General features: G+C 36.9%; 1 protein-coding gene across 1 annotated transcript in view; it reads left to right on the top strand.

Annotated features, from left to right (window-relative positions):
• The window catches only part of LOC114009667 (dystrophin-like), a 142,170-nt gene that overhangs the window by 94,759 nt on the left and 25,470 nt on the right, over positions 1-21,941 (top strand). The window contains exons 13-14 of the mRNA XM_027775717.1: positions 8,517-8,651; positions 13,236-13,385. Coding sequence (XP_027631518.1) covers positions 8,517-8,651; positions 13,236-13,385 — 285 coding nt within the window. The remainder of the gene's footprint in view (positions 1-8,516; positions 8,652-13,235; positions 13,386-21,941) is intronic.

Here is a 21,941-nt window from a genome sequence, read left to right as displayed (position 1 = left end):
TTCTGTCTCTCTGTCTCTCTCTCTGTCTGTCTGGTGAGCGCACGCGCCCTATAGTGAAAACCTCTCAAAAAATAAATAAATAAATAAATAAAATATAATTCTTAAATATAATTTTCTTATATGTTCTTAATTCTTTATATAAGCATTTTTCTTTGCTTCCTGTAGTCATTTAAATGATACTCTCTAATCCATCAGAATTTATTTAGGAGTACATTTTCTGAAGCAATCATTTATTTTCATATTAATAACAAAATGTTTATGATCATTTATTAAATTATCCTTCTTTATCTCATTCATATGTAATCACACTTCTAACATTTTCTATTTGTATTGAAGATACTAAATTATCTTAGTTCCTTTTTATTTTTCACTGGTTTAGAAGATGGGGGAACTTCAAAAACTATATGGAAAACTGGGATTAAAATATGAGTTCATTGGGGCCAGCAGTTGGCGTAATGGCTATGACGCTGGACTCCCAGGTAGTCAACCACAGTTCAAGTCCTGGACCCGGTGGCTTAAACTCATGCTGGGCCCACGTGTGTGCATGTCCAAGATCCTGAGAGGAAAATGGAGGAAAAGAGATTGAGGCATGACCATCCCCCTGGCTCTCTGTCTCTCTCCGTCTTTCTGTTAAAAGCACATACTCTATTGCAAAAAAGAAAAAAAAGAAAAAGCAAAACAGAATTTATTTTGGTGAAAAACAGTTTGAAATTCATGAACAGTTTTTTTTTCATTTCTGTCTTTTTTTTATTTTTAATTTTTTAAAAAATTTGTCAGAAGGCAGGACCAGCAGATGGTGTAATGACTATGTTGCTGGACTCCCATGTAGTTGAGTAAGGTTCAAGTCCCAGACCCGGTGGCTGAAACTCACGCCAGGTGTGTGTTTGTGCGTGCCTAAGATCCCGAGAGGAGAATGGAGGAGAAGGGATTGTGGTGTGGCCATCCCCCCTGGGGGGTGATTTCTCGCTTTCTGTCTCTCCATCTCTCTCTGTCTTTCTGATGAGTGCACGCGCCTTATAGCAAAAAACTCTCAAAAAAGAATAATTGTCAGGAGGCTCATGTGCTTGCCAGAAACAGTGAAAGGGAAAGATTGAGAGAAAGCAACCTCCCTGGGGAATGGTCACATCTCAATCCTTTCTCCACCATTTTGCCCTCCTTTTGGTATTTTGGGTATATATGCACATGTGCCTGGCATGTTTTTTTCAAGCCATTGAATCTGGGACTTGAACTGCATAATCCCTCATGTGGGATATGGCTGCCTTAACCACATAGCCATGGACTAGCTCATTTTTTTTTTCATATTATGGATTTTGTGTGAATTTTCTGAAAGCCTCTTATACATACTTTATGTGCTTTATCTTATGAAACCCATAATTATTATCATACACACTTTAATCAACAAATTCAGTGATTATAAGTACTTCTGTGTTGGGACCAGCAGATGGCATAATGGTTCCATTGCTGGACTCCCACGTAGTCGACTGCAGTTTGAGTCTCAGACCTGAAGGCTTAAAATTCATGCTGTATGTGTGTGCATGTATACCCAAAATGCTGAGAGGGGAACGGAGGAGAAGGGATTGCAGCGTAGCCAATCCCCTAAGGAGGTTGATTTCTCATTTTTTATCTCTCTCTCTCTGTGTCTCTCCAGTGAGTGCCTGTTCCCTATAGCAAAATACCTTTCTCAAAAGAAAAAATACTTTTGTGTATCTCTCTGACAATAACATGGTAGAAACATTAGCATGGTGTAACTGTGAACGTGCCTCTCTCATCTCCCATAGTTTTGTGGCCTAAGATTTCACTTGTGCCTTATTCTTACTCCCTCCAAATTAGTCAGTACCATTGCTGCTGCTCCATTGTAATAATGAACATTTTATATAATATGTATTTAGAGTTACTGAATTTTACCAGTCTCTATGACCAGTTTTGCTTTTCATCCTTCCTGTTACTTCTGTGTTGGAATTCCTATTGCTCTTTCATTGAGCGAGTAGCAAATGGTCTTGGATTTTGCACAATTGAAAATGCCTTTATTTTGCCCACAGTATTGAAGAATAACCTGACTGAACACATAGTTGTTCAGGGACAGTTAGTTTTTTACAACATAGAAAATATTATTCCCTCACCTTTGGAAATTGATTGATGTTAAAGACTTTGCTATCAAATTATTGCTTCTTTGTAATTTTCTCTCGTACCTTTTAATTTTCCCGTTGTTCTGCAATTTTCCTGTTTCGTCTGTGTATAGATTTGCTTTCATTTAAAGTTTGTTGCCTTGTGTGTTAGTAAGAGCAGATAAATTACTATTTTTTTCTTTAATGGTTCTCTGTTATCTTTGCAGAGACTGTTTCCCACGCTCTCCATCACTTCCCAGGGAAACCTTCTTTAGATCTATAAAGAATCTCCCCATCTTTTGTTCTGATTCTTGGTTTCCCTTTAATATTTGTTTCTATTTTTATTGTTTTGAGAGAGGTTTCTGCTATAGGATGTGTGTGCTTGCCACAGAGACAGAGACAGAAATGAGAAATCACTCTCCAGGGGGAATGGCCACATAGCAACCCCTTCCCCTCCATTCTCCTCTCAGGATTTTGGGTATACACACAAATTCGCCCAGCACCAATTTTAAGCCTCTGTGCCCAGCATGAATTTTAAGCCACTGGGCCCAGAGTGAGTTTTAAGAAGCCAGGTCTGATACTCAAACTCTGCTCAACTATGCAGGAGTCCGGCCTCATAACTATTATGCCATCTGCTGGTCCCTAATATTTTCTTTACTTTTATCTCTATCTACTTAATTCTGGATAATGTTTAAAATCGGCCTTCCAGTTCTTAATTCTCTCCTCGATTGCCTATGGCATAATTGATCCTTTGACAGATAAATCTACTAACTGCTGTCTGTATATATTGGTTCAGAAATTGCATGATGCATTTTTGCATAGAAAAATAGGTCATGACTTTTCTGACAACCCAGTACATTTACTTATAAATGTGTGTTTATATTTTTTCAAAGGTCGTATTTTCCATGCATCATGATTTTATTTAATTATTTTACAAATCTATCTGTTCCCTTTCATAATATTTTACTTTTGTGTGGTTAATTCTATTTCTCCCTTTAGTTAAACGATTTAATCATATGCAGTCTGTATGAGAAGACTCAGTGAGTAATGAACCTGAGTTTTATTTTTCCAATGACTACAACCAACCATGTCAAACTTCACTTTCTGCCTAGTAGTTAGTTTCTTAAACAGAATTTCAACCTGATCTCATAACTTTTTTTTTGGAGAGGTTTTTGCTATAGGGCGCATGCACTTGCCAGAATAACAGAGAGACAGAAAGCAAGAAATCACCCCCCAGGGAGGATGGCCACACCACAATCCCTTCTCCTCCATTCTCCTCCCAGGATCTTGGGCACACACACACATGCACCCAGCATGAGTTTAAGTCACTGGGTCTGGGACTTGAACCATGGTCAAGTGACATAGCCATTATGCCAACTGCTGGTCCCAATCTCATAACTTTTTATTCACCGTTAGTTATTAAAGTTTAGATAGATTTAAGTTCAATCATATGCTTTATTCAAATCTTTCACCAGCACTGGTCTAGATATAATCTTATCTTTTCAGCAATTTGTACAGAGATAAGGAGTAAGAAAACAATAAGCTTACAGTCTCTTCCTCTCACCCAATTTTTGGATACTGATCTATAGCTGGGATACAGAAGGACCAAGTGGGGAAAATACTTTCTCACTAAGAATGTCCTCTTGGCTGGCTGCAATAGCCATTCCGTTTTGTTAACACCTACATTCATCCGCACTAATTAATGTGGTGTTTGCTTTCTGTTTTTTATTACCACATGACCTGGCTTATTCTTTATAGTTGATCTTGTCTGTTAGAAATCCAGGTTGACTTTATTCATATGGACTTTGACACCCCCCTCCCCCAATATCTTCTGTTTATTCATGGTACCTTGTGATATTTAACAAGAATTTCAGGCTAATTATTGCAGAAAGCCTTATACCACATTGTGTTGAAGATAACATTTTTTTGACCAATGCTTCAGTGATTCCCTGGGGTCTTACTTACCTAGCACATTCAACTCTTCAACTCGGGGCCTGTAGGCACTGTAAGAACTCATCTTCCATAATTCTAAGGAATGAAAAACTTGAAAAAGCTGTACACAATTACTCTTTGGCCCTACCAACGGGAAATTCACAACAACCACATCTTCCAAAATAAACTCACCCACAAGTTGAGTGATTCTCTTTTAGATTCTGTGAAGGAAAAATAAAGGGATCCAAATGAGTTTCCCCATAAAAAAAATAATATGAGTAAGAACAATTGTCTGATTTTCCAAATTCTCCTTTCTTCTCTTTCACAGAATGTCTACCCCATGAGTCCTCTCTTTATAGACCAGACCCTATGGAGAGGAATACCAGATGTGCTCTCAACATAGAATATAGGCAATTTAGCCCCTCCCCCTTTATTTAAGTGAGTTCTAGCTGACAGTCTCAAGAAAATAAATCTGACTGGCAACATATACCAGCAAGCTAACCATATTTATTATAAAATGATCTAAAATTGTTCTGTTATCTCTATGACATAAGGTATGGATTCTTCTATTAGTTACAACTAATGACTCTGAAAGTAGTGAATTTCCTCATGTGGTTTATGATTTTTTTGTTATTGTTGTTTATGAACTCACACACAGTAGTTGCTTTTATTAGAAATGCTTTTTGCTCTGGACTCTTGGGAGACCCTTATGAATCTTTGTTATTTGTCTCTACCAAGGTACCAAAAATGCTGTGCTCTACCTTGCTGTGTGAAATAAGCTTGGGTTTTAATTTCTTATGGGTGGATCCTTATTTCCCAACCAATAATCCCAAATAATTCTGTTTCCTTGCTAGTTACCTATAGCCTGATAGGTGTAAATTTTCTTGTTTTTCCACCCAGAATGCATGGTACACTTCTCCATCTTTATAGCATGCATGAGACCAAAGTCTAATTTCTCATCCCAAGTTAGCATTAAATATCCTCACTTTTATATCATAAACCCTGTAATTATATGCCAGTGTTTGATTAAATTTGGTTTCCCAAATTCTACATGCACTTTCTTCTTTTTTTTCCTGAGGTTTCCAAGACATGTTTTATAGATCAACAGTGAATTTAAAATATTTCCTTTCATCCAGGAAATGGATAAATACAATTGACACAGGGTATGGGGCAGTTACCACATCTGCTAGTCTACCATTCTGAATGAAAGTTTACTTTTTCATTTGTACTCGCCTTCAAAGCCACTTTGAATTCTATGATTTCAAAGCAATTTTAAGTTCCAAACTGTTAAGCTTAACAGTTATTCTAAGTGGCTTCTATCTCCCATTCAGGCTTCGAGACTATATTTTATTTAGCAAAGGTGACCTGTAAAGCTGGTACATTCAGCCTCTCCAGCTGTGTCCTTCAGATGCACTGAGGACAGAAGAGGCCATCCATCCTGATGGTTAAATCAGCAAGGTAGTTCATTACCTCAATCTGCAGCAAAGTTAGTAAGACACGTTACCAATCACATCCCCTTATCTTCAAAGCTCTCAGGTACCCTTGGGTATTTAAGGAGATATTTATATTTTCCCACTGGGATTGTTGCCCAGAAGGAAGACAGCCTGTAGTCCAGCAGGAGCTGGAAATGACCCAGATTTAGGATTTCTATCACCTTTTAAAGCAAAATACTTAATTTCAGTTTTTGTGAAAGGTTGATAGGCTTGCAAGGCAGGTTGGACTGATATTTTCTTTTATCAGATAGAGATAAAATATCCTCTATCATTCAATAAGGGCTGTTAACAAAGGAACAATGTGGAAAATCTGATAGAATTTTGCTTACTTCTAAAATGAAGTTTCCTTTTTAGACTTTACTTTTGGTGGTAGTGGGATTGGGTGTTAGCAGGTGGTGGTGATTATTGCCAAACATTTACAATCCCAAAGCTAGTAGATAATATTCTTATCCTCTATCACATATTCCTGCCTTTTCTACAACCACCACCAAAAAAACCCATGATCTCAAAACCTGTCTTTATTCTGTTTAAAACTATTTCATTACACACCTATGAATGTGCAAATAATAAATAGTTCAGTTTTACACATTCAGAACAGATTTTTAGTGGCGACTCACTTGCCCAAGATTCATATTGTTCTATTTGATAAATTTATGGATTTTTGCTACTATATTTTCTATTTAAAGTAATATATTTGTCCATTCTTCTTTCATTGGACATTATGGTTGTTTTCTTAGTTTTTGTTTCTTTGTATTATTACAAAAAGTCATAAAATAACTGTTCTTTTTAACTATCTTTTTTATTTATGTAAAAGTTTGTTGGGTGTGGTTGTGCCTGCCTTCTGGCAAAAGTTTCTCTAATATATGTTGTGTATGTGGACATTAATCTAAAAGAGATGAAAAATTGTTTTCCAAAATGATTTTTTAAAATTAGTTTTTGCCTTAGGGAACATGTACTCACCAAAGAGAGAGAGACAGAGACAGTGAAAGGGAAAATGAGAAATACCCCCCCCCCCCAAGGGAGATTGCCTGGTCACAATCCCTTTGTCCTTTATTATCCTCCTGGGATCTTACACATGTATGCATACACAACCAGTGTGATTTTCAAGCCACTGGGTCCAGGATTCAAACCACAGTTGGTTATAGAGGAGTCCAGCAATGTAACTGCTATGCCATCTGCTGGCCCCTCCAAATGATAGGCTAATATGCATACCCAACAGCAGTAAGTCTAGTTTTTGTTGCATATCTTCTTTCACACATGGAATTGTCAAATTCTCATTTGTGTCACTGAATAGCGTCACATGTTGATTGTGACTTACATCCTTTTGTGTGTACTAATGAGGTTGAACATCATCTCTTCATCTGTTTATTGTATCCCTACATTTCTTTTTCTTTGAAATGCTCCTTTTGGCCTTTCTTTCATTTTTCTGTTAGATTATTTGTTCATCTTTTAATTGACTTGATTTTTTTTCATATTATAAATCTGTTACAAATGTTGGTTGTTTTCTTCGATTTAAGGATTTTTTTTTCTTTATTTGAAGAGGTGTTTTATTGGGCATGTGCGCTCGTCAGAAAGACAGAGAGAGACAGAGAGATAGGAAGCGAGAAATCACCCCCCAAGAGGGGATGGCCACACCACAATCCCTTCTCCTACATTCTCCTCTCAGGATCTTGGGCACACACACACACACACCCAGCGTGAGTATAAGCCACAGGGTCCAGGACTCGAACCGCGGTCGACTACATGGGAGTCCAGCAACATAGCCATTACGCTAACTGCTGGTCCCTATTTAAGGATTTTTAAAATTACTTTATGATGTCTTTGGATAAGTAGGTTCTAATTTTCTTGTCAGACTTATTCATCTCTTTTCTTTTGACCAGTCATGTACAAAATGTCTTAAGATAGCCTTTTGCATCCCTTTATCAGAAGGATCATCTCCTGTTTTCTTGTAACAATCTTAAAGTTTTGTCCCTTTTTATGTATTAGTAGTTATGTATATGATCAGTTTCATGATACATACCAAAGGACACTTAAAAATAATCATATCCTTGAAATTGTTAGTAGTCATATTTCAGATAATATACATTAAGGAAACAATAAATACAGAAAAAGATCACATATTCATAATGTTGTTCACCACAAACTAATAGCAAACAAACTTAAAAATGCTATACCTATCCAATAAATGTCTCTTGTTGAAGATACAAAGCTATAGGTACTTAGCTGTAGCCTTAGATTTTAATGTAAAATATGTTTTCCTAGGTTCCGACAGGTGGTATGGTGTTTGAGGTGCCAGACTCCCACCTGGCTATCTAAGGTTTGAGTCCCGGACCTGACGGCTTGCTTTATTATTTCCCCTTTCTCTCTCTGATCAAATTGTTAAAATAAAAAGAAAATGAACGAATGAATAAAATTTTTAAAAATATACGTCTTCCTAGTAATATTTAAAAATTATATGGTATAATACTTAGTTGAGAGAAAGCTATCGTTCAACCTATATTTAAATTTTAACTATCAAACTATATATAATAAAGGTTAGAGGAGGTCACAGAAAATGATAATAGTACATATGCCAGAAAACTAGGTCTATATATGCATTTGTATATATATTTTTAAAAATATATAATGATTTGTGTAGTCAAGTTTTAAAATAGCTGCTGCTGCAAGAAAGGTAAGATATACAATGAAAATATGTTGTTTTTAGAAGTTTAAAAAATGGAATGCCAAAGTTTCATGTTCAGGAGGTCACAGAAAATGATAATAGTACATATGCCAGAAAACTAGGTCTATATATGCATTTGTATATATATTTTTAAAAATATATAATGATTTGTGTAGTCAAGTTTTAAAATAGCTGCTGCTGCAAGAAAGGTAAGATATACAATAAAAATATGTTGTTTTTAGAAGTTTAAAAAATGGAATGCCAAAGTTTCATATTCAATTTTTTATCAAAATATTTAAACTGTGATATGTATTTCTTCCTTAGGAAGTTTGGGCGTGTTGGCATGAGTTACTGTCATATTTGGAGAAGGCAAACAAATGGCTAAATGAAGTAGAATTGAAGCTTAAAACCACTGAAAATGTTCCTGGTGGAGCTGAGGAAATCTCTGAGGTGCTAGATGTAAGTTGTGAAATCATCTAAACGATGGTAATTTATATGTAGTGTTGAAAGAGGTCAAGTACCAAATGGAAAATAATTTCAAAGAAAACTACACAGGGGAGTATACTTCCTATGCATCGCTCAGCAAGGGCACTTTGGATGAAGCCTTTGTTCCCTCTAAGAACCTTTCAGATCTCAAGGTTTTAAAGAAGTTTTAAAAAATCTCTTACAGAGAACATTTGTCTTTTGTGACTAATTTTTATGAAGCATTTTTACCTAGTTAAATCTACTACAGACCTGCAGACAGTTTGAATGCACAACTTTGCTCCATTGAAACAGGGCTAAAGAGGATGGTAATATAAAACATCACTTCGTGAATCCATACACAATTTACTGAACAGAAACACATTTTAAAATTATTTTAAATCACAAATTTATGCTCTATATAGTGTTTTGAGGTACTAAATGGTCATGCTTTGATATTGAAAATGTACTTTTAAAATGGTCATGAACTTCTAGAACATTTTCAAGTTTTATTTTGGAGGCCTTTAGTAAGTAAATTTTAAAAGAGTTTGCATTTAAGGTTTATGTGTATGAGTGTTTGACATACATGTCCACACATGTGTGTTTACTATTTGGTGTGTGCCCTTGCCAGAGAAAGAGAGAAAGTGAGAAATCACTCCCCTGAGAGGAAGGCCATGCCTCAATCCCTTCTTCTCCATTCTACTTTTGGAATTTCAGGGCTACGGATACATGCACCCAGTGTGTTTTTCAAGCCACTGTGTCCAAAACTTGAACTGTGGAGTTAGCCCTTTGGGATCCAGATGCTTTAACCACTACATCACTAGCTGGTATTGTTATGTTAACTCCTGATGGGACCAGCAGTTGGTGTAATGGCTACGTTGCTGGACTCCCATGTAGTCAAGATTGCGGTTTGAGTCCTTGACTCGGTGGCTTAAACTCACGCCAAGTTCCTTGACTCGGTGGCTTACGCCAAGTGTGTGTGTGTGTGTGTGTGTGTGTGTGTGTGTGTGTGTGCCCAAGCTCCTGAGAGGAGAATGGAGGAGAAGGGATTACAGTGTGGCCATCCCTCCTGTGGGGTGATTTCTCGCTTTGTATCTCCGTCTCTCTCTTTCTGGTAAGTGCACGCACCCTATAGCAAAAAGCCTCTCTCTGTAAAAAATAAACAAATAAAAAAGCCTTTTGATATGTAATTAATCATTCTATTGAATTTGTGGCCTGTCATTTGTATGTAACTAATATATAGTTTTAGCATGTGTAAGTATATAGAGCTGTATTAGAGTAATTCCTGTGTAAATCTGCAAAATAAGGAGTATAAATTATCCAAGATGTGAAGAAAATCTGAAGTCTTCCTTTAGACAGCATAGAATGGACTCCTACAACAGCAGAGCAGAAATGTAGAGCTTGTTTTATCTACTTTCTTATTTTAACAAGAACATTGTAAAACCAGAAGACGTATCAATAACAATAAGGGAGGTCTCAAATGGACTATAATTTTGGCCCTGCCCTATTCAGATACATTCACTGGGAATCAACAGTATAATATATCTTCTGGAAAAGATGAAGGAATCACATATCACATTAACATAAGGACAGTGACCAGAACAAAAGATGTGATGATATAGTTATCCTATGAAATGGACAGAGAGCTCTGTTAAATTTTTGATATTACACTCTAAGTGATGCACTGAAAAACTAGGGCATGTGCAGAAAAGATTAATAAGGAAAGGGAGAAAACTTGTAATATTAATGGAAAAAATTTATAAAAGAAAAGGGGGAAATTTTTGCTATTCATATTTCATGTTTTATTTACTATTTTTAGTAAAAGTGGTTATTCAGTAATGTCACTGCTGCTCATCTAGGAAGACATTTTGAGCAGCAAAGGACAAGACCATTATTTGTCAAAAATAGAAAAATGGAACAAGCAGATGGTATAATGGTTATGCCACTAAACTCCCGGGTAGTCAGCTGTGGTTCAAGTCCCAGACCTGACAACTTAAAATGCATGCTGGGTGCTTGTGCATACATGCCCAAGATCCTGAGAGGAAAATGGAGGAGAAGGGATTGTGACATGGCTATCCCTTCTTGGGGGTGATTTATTGCTTTTTATCTCTCTCTCCCTATGTCTCTCCGGAGATCACACATGCCCTACAGTAAAAATATCTCTAAAAACAAGGGGAAAAGAATAGAAACTACTTTCTAAGTTTCCTTGCAACTCAAGATTTATAGAATTCATTAATTTTGCTTCATTGTTTTAAAACCACCTTTTAAAAAAATTCAGCAATCTAGGTACTTTATTGGGAAATATCAAGAAAAAAGTACATACATACATCCAAGTACCTTTTAACAAAGTTGAGGTTTATTAGAAGTAATAAAATGGGTGCTGTGGCTGTTAAGGTGGAACCTACCTATGTGACCAACTGCATGGTCCAAGTCTTGGACCCATCACCTTGAAAAATACACCCAGATATGCCTGTGTGTCCAAACTTCTAAAAGGAGAGTAAGGAGAAGGGATTACAGTGTGGTGAATGCTCCTGGGGATACCTTCTTATTTTTCCACTTTTGTTCTCTCTCTCTCAAGCAAGCACACATAGCCATAGCAAAAACTTAAAAAAAAAAAGTAGTAAAATGTATGTCTGTTACAAGAAAAATTACTAATAATAACGTTTTGTTACTAAAATACTATTGCCTCTTAAATATTTTAGAGGTTATAATCATATTTCCTGTACAAACTCATTTAGGAGGTCTCTAAATTTTGATTTCCTTAAAATTTAACAGGAGAATATATAGAGATTGCTTAAAATTTGAGAAATAATGCACATAAGACAAAGGCCATCAATATGTGTCAGGACAGTTCCATTTCTTTCAAAGAAGGAAAACAACAGAGTACTGAATTAATTGGTTATAAAACAGTGTCCATTGCTTATTTTATAGACATATTTGAAATTATGTAAGATGATATTGAATCACTTGTTGTCTAGTGTTGCTTAGACTTGACACTGGTATTCTTTTTTCATCTATAGTCTAGTCAGGCAACTTTATTTGTTCTGAGTAGTATACCAGTTAGGGATTATCAGGCTGCAAAGAATGGAAAACCAAGCAATGGCTTAAGCTGGTAAAATGATCTTTTCTTATCACCAAAAGAAGACTGGAGGGAGTTTACCCAGGGATGATGATGGTTTGTCCATGTGATGAGACTCCTAGGCGCTCTCTCTTTATGCACTACCTTCCTGAGCATGAACGACCTCATCTTCATTTTTATCTGTTCCCTTTCCAAAGATGGCTCCAGGCTGTATGTGTATGAAAACGTATGAAGGGCAAAGGGATTTCTTTTTTTCTTTCTTTCTTTTTTTGGGGGGAGGGGAGAGTTTTTTGCTATAGGTCGCATGCGCTTGCCAGAAAGACAGAGAGAGACAGAGAGTGAGAAATCATTCCCCCAGGGGGCATGGCCATGCCGCAATCCCTTCTCCTCCATTCTCCCCTCGGGATCTTGGGCACTCATGCACACGCACCAGGCATGAGTTTATGCCTCCGGGTCCAGGACTTGAACTGCAGTTGGCTACATGGGGCATAGCCATTATGCTAACTGCTGGTCCCAGGCAAAGGAATTTCTAATAAGACACTGTTCCTGTCTTTGATTCAAGAAAGAAACTCCACTCATGAATTTCTATCTATGTATATTTTTAGACTCATGTCACCTAGATCCCAGTAGCTGTAAAAGAAGTGAAGAAATTGAGTATTTTACTTTTCTATGATGTGGGGTAGATGATATCAAGGAAGAAAGTAGCTGTGAGTCCCCCCGACCCCCTGCCTTTTTTGAGAGATTTTTGCCATTGGTCGAGTGTGCTTACTAGAGAGACAGAGAGAGAAAGTGAGAAATCACCCCTCAGGGAGGATGGCCACACCACAGCACTTTCTCCTCCATTCTCCTCTCAGTATTTTGAGCACGCACACATATGTACCCAGTGTGAGTTTAAGGTGATGGGTTCAGAACTCGAACCATGGTTGACTAGGTGAGAGTCTAGTGACGTAACGATTATGCCATCTGCTGGTCCTAGCTGTGAATCCCTTTTTAAGTGCTCAGTCCACAATGCTGCTACAAATCCAAAAAGACTGACAAAGAGTGACATCATGGGGCCAGTAGATGGCATAGTGGTTACGTCACTGGACTTCCACATGGCAGCCCATGGTTCAAGTCCTGGACCCAATGGCTTGAAAATGACACCAGCATGTGTGTGTGGGTGCCCAAGATACCAGGAGGGGAATGGAGGAGAAAGGATTGTGGTGTGGCCATCCCCCCTAGAGTGTAATTTCTCGCTTTCCCTCTCACTATCTCTGTCTGTCTCTCTCTCTGGTAAGTGCCTGCACCCTTAGGCACAAACTTCTTTAAAAAAAAAAAAAACAAAGAAGACCATCATAATTTTTTAAACAACATGCTCCTTTTTGTTTTATTATCCCAATTAAATTTTTCTTTAAATTGCATATAATTTAATTATGGTAAATTAGAAGATACTGATCGTTTTGTATTTAGTCAATGTATTAGAAAAAGAAGAGATATAATAATTTATTGCAAATGTGTTTCAGTCACTTGAAAATTTGATGCAACATTCAGAAGATAACCCGAATCAGATTCGCATATTGGCACAGACCCTAACAGATGGTGGAGTCATGGATGAACTGATCAATGAGGAACTTGAGACATTTAATTCTCGTTGGAGAGAACTACACGAAGAGGTATAAAGATAAGTGAAAAATCTCTTTAATTTGCATAAATATATGGCAGATTCTGGCCTCACAAATGAAATGAGGACTAGTTTAAATATTAGCTCAACTTCTAGGTTTCAGAAACTGTCCAGTGCCAGACATAGGGTGAATTCTTTCTGTGTGTATTATATTATTTAATCTTCCAAGATATTGAGGTTGCTCAAAATTTGAGAATTAAGAAATCTGTAAGAAAAATTTTAACAGTATTTTTAACAGGAAATAAGATGTATCAAGAACAATAGTATATTCAAATCCACATATTAATAGTTAATTTAGTATCCAAAATCATGTTATCTGACCTTACAGTTTGTTCTTATACACTGTCTTTCTCTTTCTCTCTCTCCCTCTTTCTGTCTCTGTCTGTGTCTCATTCTCCTTTTCTCCCTCTCCTTTTGCCATTTGTTATAGTCACATATAATCTGCTAATAATACCTGTGATTCTATGAGTACCCTGGATACATATATACTCTAAACATACTAACATACTAACTTACATATAATGGAAAAGTTGTCTTTGTTCAGAATTCATACACATGGGATGATTTTTTTAAATCAAAATGAAATAAAATGACGTATTTCTTCTAGTCAAATGATGCTTTTTGTACTCACTCCTGAATCAGTATTGAATTGTCAGGAAGAAAACATATGTTACAATAATGTTTACCTTTAGATTTATTTACTGAGAACATCTACTACAGGTGAGATATTGTTCTATGGTTTCGTAGTAAGGAAGAAAAGGACCAGCCTATGATGTGTTGGTTAAGGGGGGACTAGATTCCTTATGGCTGGTGGTATGGTTCAAGTCCTGAGTCCAGCATATTTGCCCAAAATCCTGAAAGGAGAGAGAGATGGAGGTGAAAGGATTGTAGTATGACAATTCCCCATGGGAGAGGGGGTGGTTTTTACTTGCCCTCTCTGTCTGTCTTGTAAGCACATGTATACTCTGATGAATTTTTTTAAAAGATGCATTAAAAAAAACTATCCTTCATAACTTACAGACATTGATTACTTAAGCAAAACATTCACTATTTCCTAGTGTGTACAAGACATGAAAACAATATTTATATAAAGTATGGGGAGGATAAAAGAGACTAATGGGGTGATTATTCGGGGAATATACAGGGGGAGTTTTATGTGCTTATAAACTAGAAGGAAAGCCTTGAGTCAGACAGTCTCCTCTCCCCTGGATCCTGATCAGAAGTAGATAAGGGTGGGGTGGATCTGTGCAAATGTGTCAGCAAAAGTTTCCAGTCTTAATCCCTGTGTCTGTACTAAGTAAGTAGTTTATCCATAATTTTTGTATATCATCGTAAGAGATTGGGGATTGGACAAGGGGATTCCAAAAATTCCTTGGCCCTTCACCATTGTTTTACCATTAGGAGATGTGGATCAAAGTAGATATTCCTAGGTGGCAACTGAATTGAAGGTCATTTCAATGTGGACTCTGACATGAAATTAGAATGTGCTTTTATGCATATTTGAATATTAGTGGCAGTTAAGAGATTGTAATTCCAGCAAAAAAATCAAAAGTCACATTGTAAAACTGACCTTTGCTAATCTGAGAAGAGACCCAAATTTTGATCTGTGACATTGTCTAGTTCCCATAGGATACTGTTCTTCTGTCCATGGGATAGACTTTTCTTCAGCCTGCTCTTAGCAGATGCCCTACGTATGTAATTATCTTGTAATCCTTTATTAACACAAAACTACGATGACCTTATATTTCTGATATCTTTGATAGGAAACATTGCTATTTCTCAAAAATGAATAACAATTTAATTGCACAACAAACCTTGGTTGATCATCTACTGTATTCCCAATTGAGCTGCTAAAGCATAGAAATTTCAATCAGAAAATCTTGGGTTGGAATATCACTTGGCATTAGTCAGGGTCCAGGCAGGGCACAAAAACTGCATGGTCACTTGAATAGGGAATGTTTAATACCAAAAAAATATTAACTACTCACTAGAAATTAATATGTAAAAGGGAATAAAAGGGAAATACTCTACATGGATAGTACCCAAGGGAGGAGCTCACTTGCAAAGGGAGGAACTATACCCAGGGCTGGATTCAAATCTCATTGGGAAGAGTGTGTCTGTAGTCTATGAGATCACATGTGAGTTGAAGCTAGTGTGAAGGGAATATTGGGGTGAGATGGTGACAGTATTCACAGTCTGACGAAGACGCTGTTTGCTGGATAGCCGGCTGGTGTACCCGCTGAACTCACTAGCAAGCTAATGAAAGTAGTGTTGCTGAACTTCTGGGGAAAAAAAGTGAGACTGCAAGAAGCTGCCTATGGTTTTACTACCTGTGCTGAACTTGCCACTGGGGCACCAATATATTGGGTCATCGGGAAAGTCATGATGTATTTCTCTATGCAAAAATGTATCACGACTTTCCAGATGACCCAAAAACTTGTAGGCACTGCCCATAACGGACAGTTGTGAAACTGTTGGGGTGGGATAATGAGATGAGCTCTGCTGAGTTTCACACAGGCCAACTCAGAGCCACTACAGTGAGACAGAATTGAAAACACACTAAAACAGAACAAACTTCACTTTCTCCATTGTCACTCTAGTACCTTCTGCTGAGGAAGCTTGACATCATGCCAGCTGCCAAAGGGAGAAATGTTCCAGTATCAAAAACAAAACAACGCTGAAAGGCAACAGATTGCTAACTGACACATCCCCCTATAATTCACTGGCTAAGTGACCTTTGGTAACATTGTCAAGCTTCTATTTTCGCATCTGTGTTAATAGGTCCTGTTTCATAGGATTTCTCACGAGCAAAATACAAAATACTGCATTAAAAATACATGTTACTATACCAAGAACATAGTAATATTCAATAAATAAATAGAATTTGTATTTTTTACTAGATTGTATTCTGGAGTATCTACTATTAATGAAATATATCTGTGTGTGCATATATGTGTATATGTGTAATTATACATGTGTATATCTCACCAATGATAGGGGTAGGCAAACAAATACATATATTCTAGTATGAAAAATAATGAAATGTGCATATCCCCACTAGTTAAATCAAATGCATATGTTAGATAAAAAATTATTAGGCTTACCATCTCTTTCTGGAAACCCAAATTGCTCCAAAATCTGAAACTTTTTGAGGGCTGACATAAAGATACAATAGGAAAATTCTATACCTAGCCTCATGTTCTAGGTTGTAGTAAAAAAGCTGCAATAAAAAATATTGTATATAATTATCTTCAGACTATATGTATAGAGTGTATATGAAACATCAATAAATTTGGTGCTTGGACTTGGGTCTCCTCCCCAAGATAGCTCATTATGTCTATGCAAATATTCCAAAATCCTAAAGAAAATATCCAAAATCTGAAACATTTTAAGTCTCAGCGCATTTTGGTGAAGTTTACTCAATCTATAATAACAATAAATAATCCTGAAATAAACTACAATCAGTCTTGACTATGCTTATATTAGATTTTTTTAACCAATAATAACCTAAATTAAGCATATTTGGTGCTTTGGGACTTTCATGAAAACCATATCATGTTAGAGATAATGTACTGTCTGTCCCACTGTCCTTTTTATTTATTTATTTTTTTGAGAAGTTTTTGCTATAGAGTGCGTGGGCTCGCCAGACAGACAAAGAGACACAGAGAGATAGAAAGCAAGAAATCACCCCCCAGGGTGGATGGCCACACCACAATCCCTTCTCCTCCATTCTCCTTCCGGGATCATGGGCATGCACGCACACGCGCCCGGCATGAGTTTAAGCCACCGGGTCCAGGATGTGAATCGCGGTCAACTACATGGGAGTCCAGCTACATAGCCATTACACTAACTGATGGTCCCTTAAGAAGCACAGGTGGCGCTATGGATGGTAACAGAGCTGTTCTGTTTCTCAGAGTATGAGCTGGGCCTTTTTTATCAGTTTCAAATAATTTAGGTAATATGGAAACACCAGTTTTTAAAATGAGAGACACAGAGATAAAGCAGAAGATAGAGGGGGAGAGAAATACAGGTATTTTTGGCAGAGTCTTGCCATGTTGCCATCCTCATGCCTCAGCCTCCCAGTTACCTAGGACCACTGGCCTGTGCTGCCACACTTGACCTGTTCATGTTGGGCCCAGGAATTGAACTTGGGCTGCTCATGCATTACCAGCTACTGCACAGTGGTCTCCCCCCACTCCCACTCAATTGTACCATGGTGACTGGGCCAGAGAATTACCTAGTAATTGCTTATCTAAATCAGTCCTGGATGTTCTCGGTGACTATGTGTTAATAGTTGAAAATACTGGTATTTTGATGCAATGAAGATAGGAGCCTTAGGATACATTGTTTTTGAGGAAGTAGGGAAACAAAATGATTACAATAACAGCATTTTTAAATAGATTTTTTTCTCCCCCAAATCCATGTAGTCTATTAAATGCGTTACAGTCTACAATTCTGAATTGGTTTTAAGCCATAATTTTATTGATATTTTGGCTGGCTAAAAAAACACAATTTTTCCATTAATAAGCAAAGTGACTTTTCATCAGAAGATGAGCCTTAACACATTTTCTTCTCAATTAAATGCCTATGTCAGAGGTTTGTCGGGTTTTTTTATTGCCTACCTAATGTTTCTTATAGATGCAATTATGCAGAACTAAGGTAACATTCAATTGCCTGTTAAATCAATCAAACATACAGAGTTTTTATTGCCTATGAATATTTAAAAGAGATATGCTAGATCCCATTCCTAATTTCAGAGTGTGAGTTTGCATTCAGATAAGTAATAAATTATCTCTATCACTTTAAAAGGCATCTTTCACTCTTCATAATCATATGGCACTATATTTTCTACTCACAGTAATGATTTGAAAGATGGTTAGCAAGCTAGGAAATAGCTTCAAAAGTTACACCAAACTATATAATTTTTACATTATTCGAATAGTTTTATTCTCTACTAGAGTAACCAAGCTGCAAGAGATGGTTTAGTAATACAACAAAATGCATTGTAATAGTAATAATAATATAAAGGCCCGGGTACTCTTCTAAATGTTGAATATGCATTTTTTTCATTTAGTTCTTCAATGATCTTGTGAAAAAGGGTATTGATAAAGGATATTTTACATCCCTATTTCATAGAAATGGAAAAGGGCAAAGGCCACAAAGCCAAGGAAAGGCTGTTGGGCAATTAGTCTCTTGCACTTGATGCCTGGGCATATGACCATTTCTTACCATTATCACCATTCTCTGTGATCCTTTGCTTATATTAAAAAGAAAAGCTGTATGCTAAGAAACAGATATTGCAATTAAGTAGTTTCCTTTTTTTTTTTTATAGAGAGAAATTTTTGCTATAGGGTGCATGTGCTTGCCAGAGAGACAGAGAGAGAAAGAGACAGAAAGGATCCCCAGTGGAGGATGGCCACATCACATTCCCTTCTCCCCCATTCTCTTCTGGAATCTTGGGCACATGTACACACGCACCCGGCCTGTTTTAAATTGCTGGGTCTGAGACTTGAACCACAGTTGACTACATGGGAGTAATCATTACACCATCTGTTGGTCCCCTAGTTTCCTAATTTTTAAGAAAAGTTTACAACATGAGCTTAGAAGTATTAGGACTGGCTGGTTTAAAGAATATATTTTGAAGTCTTCAGTGTTCAAACCATACATTTAGAAGTCCAAAGCAGTGACTAGTTCCCTTAATTAGTAATTATTTCTCCTTTCTAGTGGATTATTAATGCCACCATTTTATCCTTTTCAAATCTATCTGTAAGTTGTTTCACCTGATATCAAATAACAGGTAGCATAAGAGAGAAAAGACAAAAATCTAAATTGGCTAATTCTGCTTTGATAGAACGACCCATTAATTTTTTCAGATAATTATTACTTTGAATCCCTTTTTTTTCAGTGTGACATATGCCTTTAGCACAGATAGACCAGAATGTGCAAATATTGATTAAAGGAGCACTGTAAGCCATCTAGGCAAATTTAGTGGCATGGAAGTCTTCAGGTCTAATTTTAATGGAAATCCATTTATCTAGTAAAAGAATAAGTTTTATCGCCCAGCCATGGTGGTGTGTGCTGCTAAGATGCTATGCTCCATGGATCAGGACCACAGGGAAGGCCTGGGTTTGATATTTAACCAGACGTATAGGTTACATGTGATGGTGTGGCCCTGTGATCTCAGTCACTCAGGAAGTTGATGCACAAGGATTGTGAACTCTACACTGACCCGGGCAGCATTACGACACCCTATCTAAAAACAAGAACCAGGTGTGATATTGTATACCTGTGGTCCTGGGTGAGAAGCTGAGAGAGGGTGACCACAACCCAGCAAGATGCTATCTAAAAAGAAACAAAAGAATGATGTACTTTATGATTTTAAAATTTTATGGATATGTTTATATTTTTTAGAAAATACCAATCTAGGGACTGGCAGGTGGCATGGTGGTTAAGGCACTGGACTCTCATATGGCCAACTACAGTTCATGTCCCAGACCTGATGGCTTCCTTTCTCACTTTCTCCCTCCTTCTCCCTGTAGGTTTCTGTCATTCTCTGGAAAACCTGTGTATAGTATAGCAAAATATAAAATAATAATAATGATAAATAAAATTAAATAATTCTTTTAAAAAGAGCAAATTTTAATATATAATGATATTAATAGCCATTATTTATTGACAACAGTTTTTTCTTAGGTTTATTTATCTCTTCCTTATTCAGCATAGGTTGCATGTAGGTATGAGAGAGACAGTGTCCCCAACAGGATACAGTCTTAACTTCAGCCAGCCCCAGATCGTGGGCATGAACACATCTACTGTATTTAGGGATGTCTCCAGACTCAAACTCAAAACCTTTCCTTGTAGGTCAGCCTTGCAGAGCATAGTACTTTACCACTGTGTGACATCTGGCCCCTAGTGGACACAGTTTTATGTCATTCCTTTTGCTAATCGATTATAAACAATATCAATCTTAACTCCACATTAGTCTGAGATAAACTTTTTAAAGTTATTTATTTATTTATTTATTTATTTATTTATTTATTTATTTATGTTTTCTATAGGGCATGTGTGTTCAACAGAGATGGAGTAGGGTAGGGAGTGAGAATGAGAAACCAAGCCACCAGGTCCTGGACTCTAACTGTTGTCAGTCATGTGGGAGTGCAGCACCTTAATGATCCATCTGCAGGCTAAGTCTGAGATAGATTTGATTAGCTTACTTTACAGATGTTAAAATGAGGTTGACTTCCATTCCCAGAGGTGAGGCAGATAAGTCTTCTAAAATACCTTCTGTGAAACATGAAGATGCAGGAAAATGAACAACAAATATAATTTTAAGTATACTCCGACTTTTAAGAAAGTATAAATATATCTTTAAAGGCCAGGAACAAAAAATAAAAAAAAGGAAGAAAAGAAAAAGGACCACACTGAAGCTATATAGTTAATGCAGTTATGAACATTGACCGTTGTATTGATTGAAGTTGATAGATAATACCAGGAAGCTAGGTTTAGGGTGAATTAAGCCATTTGGTAGAAAAGAGCAAATGGGGAAAATAAACAGAATCCTATATAAATCTAAATTTACAATATCTGTAAAAAAATGGGTGGGGTGGGGAAATTCTACCTGTCTGCAAAGGATATCTGCATAATAATATATCTCACTCCTCATTGTGATTGGAAAGTGATAGGTAAGAAAATTGTGATCATCTCATGTGAAAACTTGTAACCGTAGGCCTATTGTGAGGATCTCTTAAGTATGTACCACCATTAAGGGTCAAGGAATACCCAAACAAAAGATTATGTTTAAGTTGCTCCATGTTAGCACTATTCAGAAGCAAATGCAAATCCTTTACAACTAAAAGTGAATTTAGTATTCTCACAATCTCAGGAAAATTGAACTCACAACACACACACACACACACACACACACACACACAAACACATACATCATCTTGAAGCAAAGTCAGAATACACTATAAAGGATAAATTTAGAATATCTCCATTAGAATTTTAGATATTTGAATTGTCAGATGTATAATACGAAATAAATAGGGGGCCAGCCCATGGCCTGGGAGTTAAGGCAACTGGATCCCACATGACCAACTGTGTGGTTCAATTCCTAGATTCCGCAGCTTGAAAAACATGCTGGGTGTCTTGTGTATGCAGTCCCAAAATCTCAAGAGGAGGAATAAATGGAGAGGAAGGGATTATAGAGTGACTTTTCCCCATAGTTCATGCTTTTGCATTTGTCCCTTCTCTGTCTCTCTGATGAGCACATGCTCTTTTGACAAGTTTTTTTTTTTTTTTAAGGGAAACAGTAAAGAAATAAACATTATTGAAAATTTGGTTAAAATATAACACGCTATGGGTCAGTCAGTGGTTAAGGTGGCTAGATCCCACATGGCCAACTCTATGGTTCAAGTCTTGGGCCTGACAGGTTGAAAAACATGTTGGGCATATGTGTGTACATGCCCAAAATCCCAAGAGGAGAATAGAGACGAAGGGATTGTGGCATGGCCCATCTCTTCCTTCGGGAGTTGCTTTCTCCTTTTTC

This window comes from Tupaia chinensis, unplaced genomic scaffold, assembly GCF_000334495.1.
Source record: "Tupaia chinensis unplaced genomic scaffold, TupChi_1.0 Scaffold000600_1, whole genome shotgun sequence".
NCBI lineage: Eukaryota > Metazoa > Chordata > Mammalia > Scandentia > Tupaiidae > Tupaia > Tupaia belangeri.
Note: the sequence above shows the minus strand (reverse complement) of the source record. Positions and strands in the feature narration are given on the sequence as shown.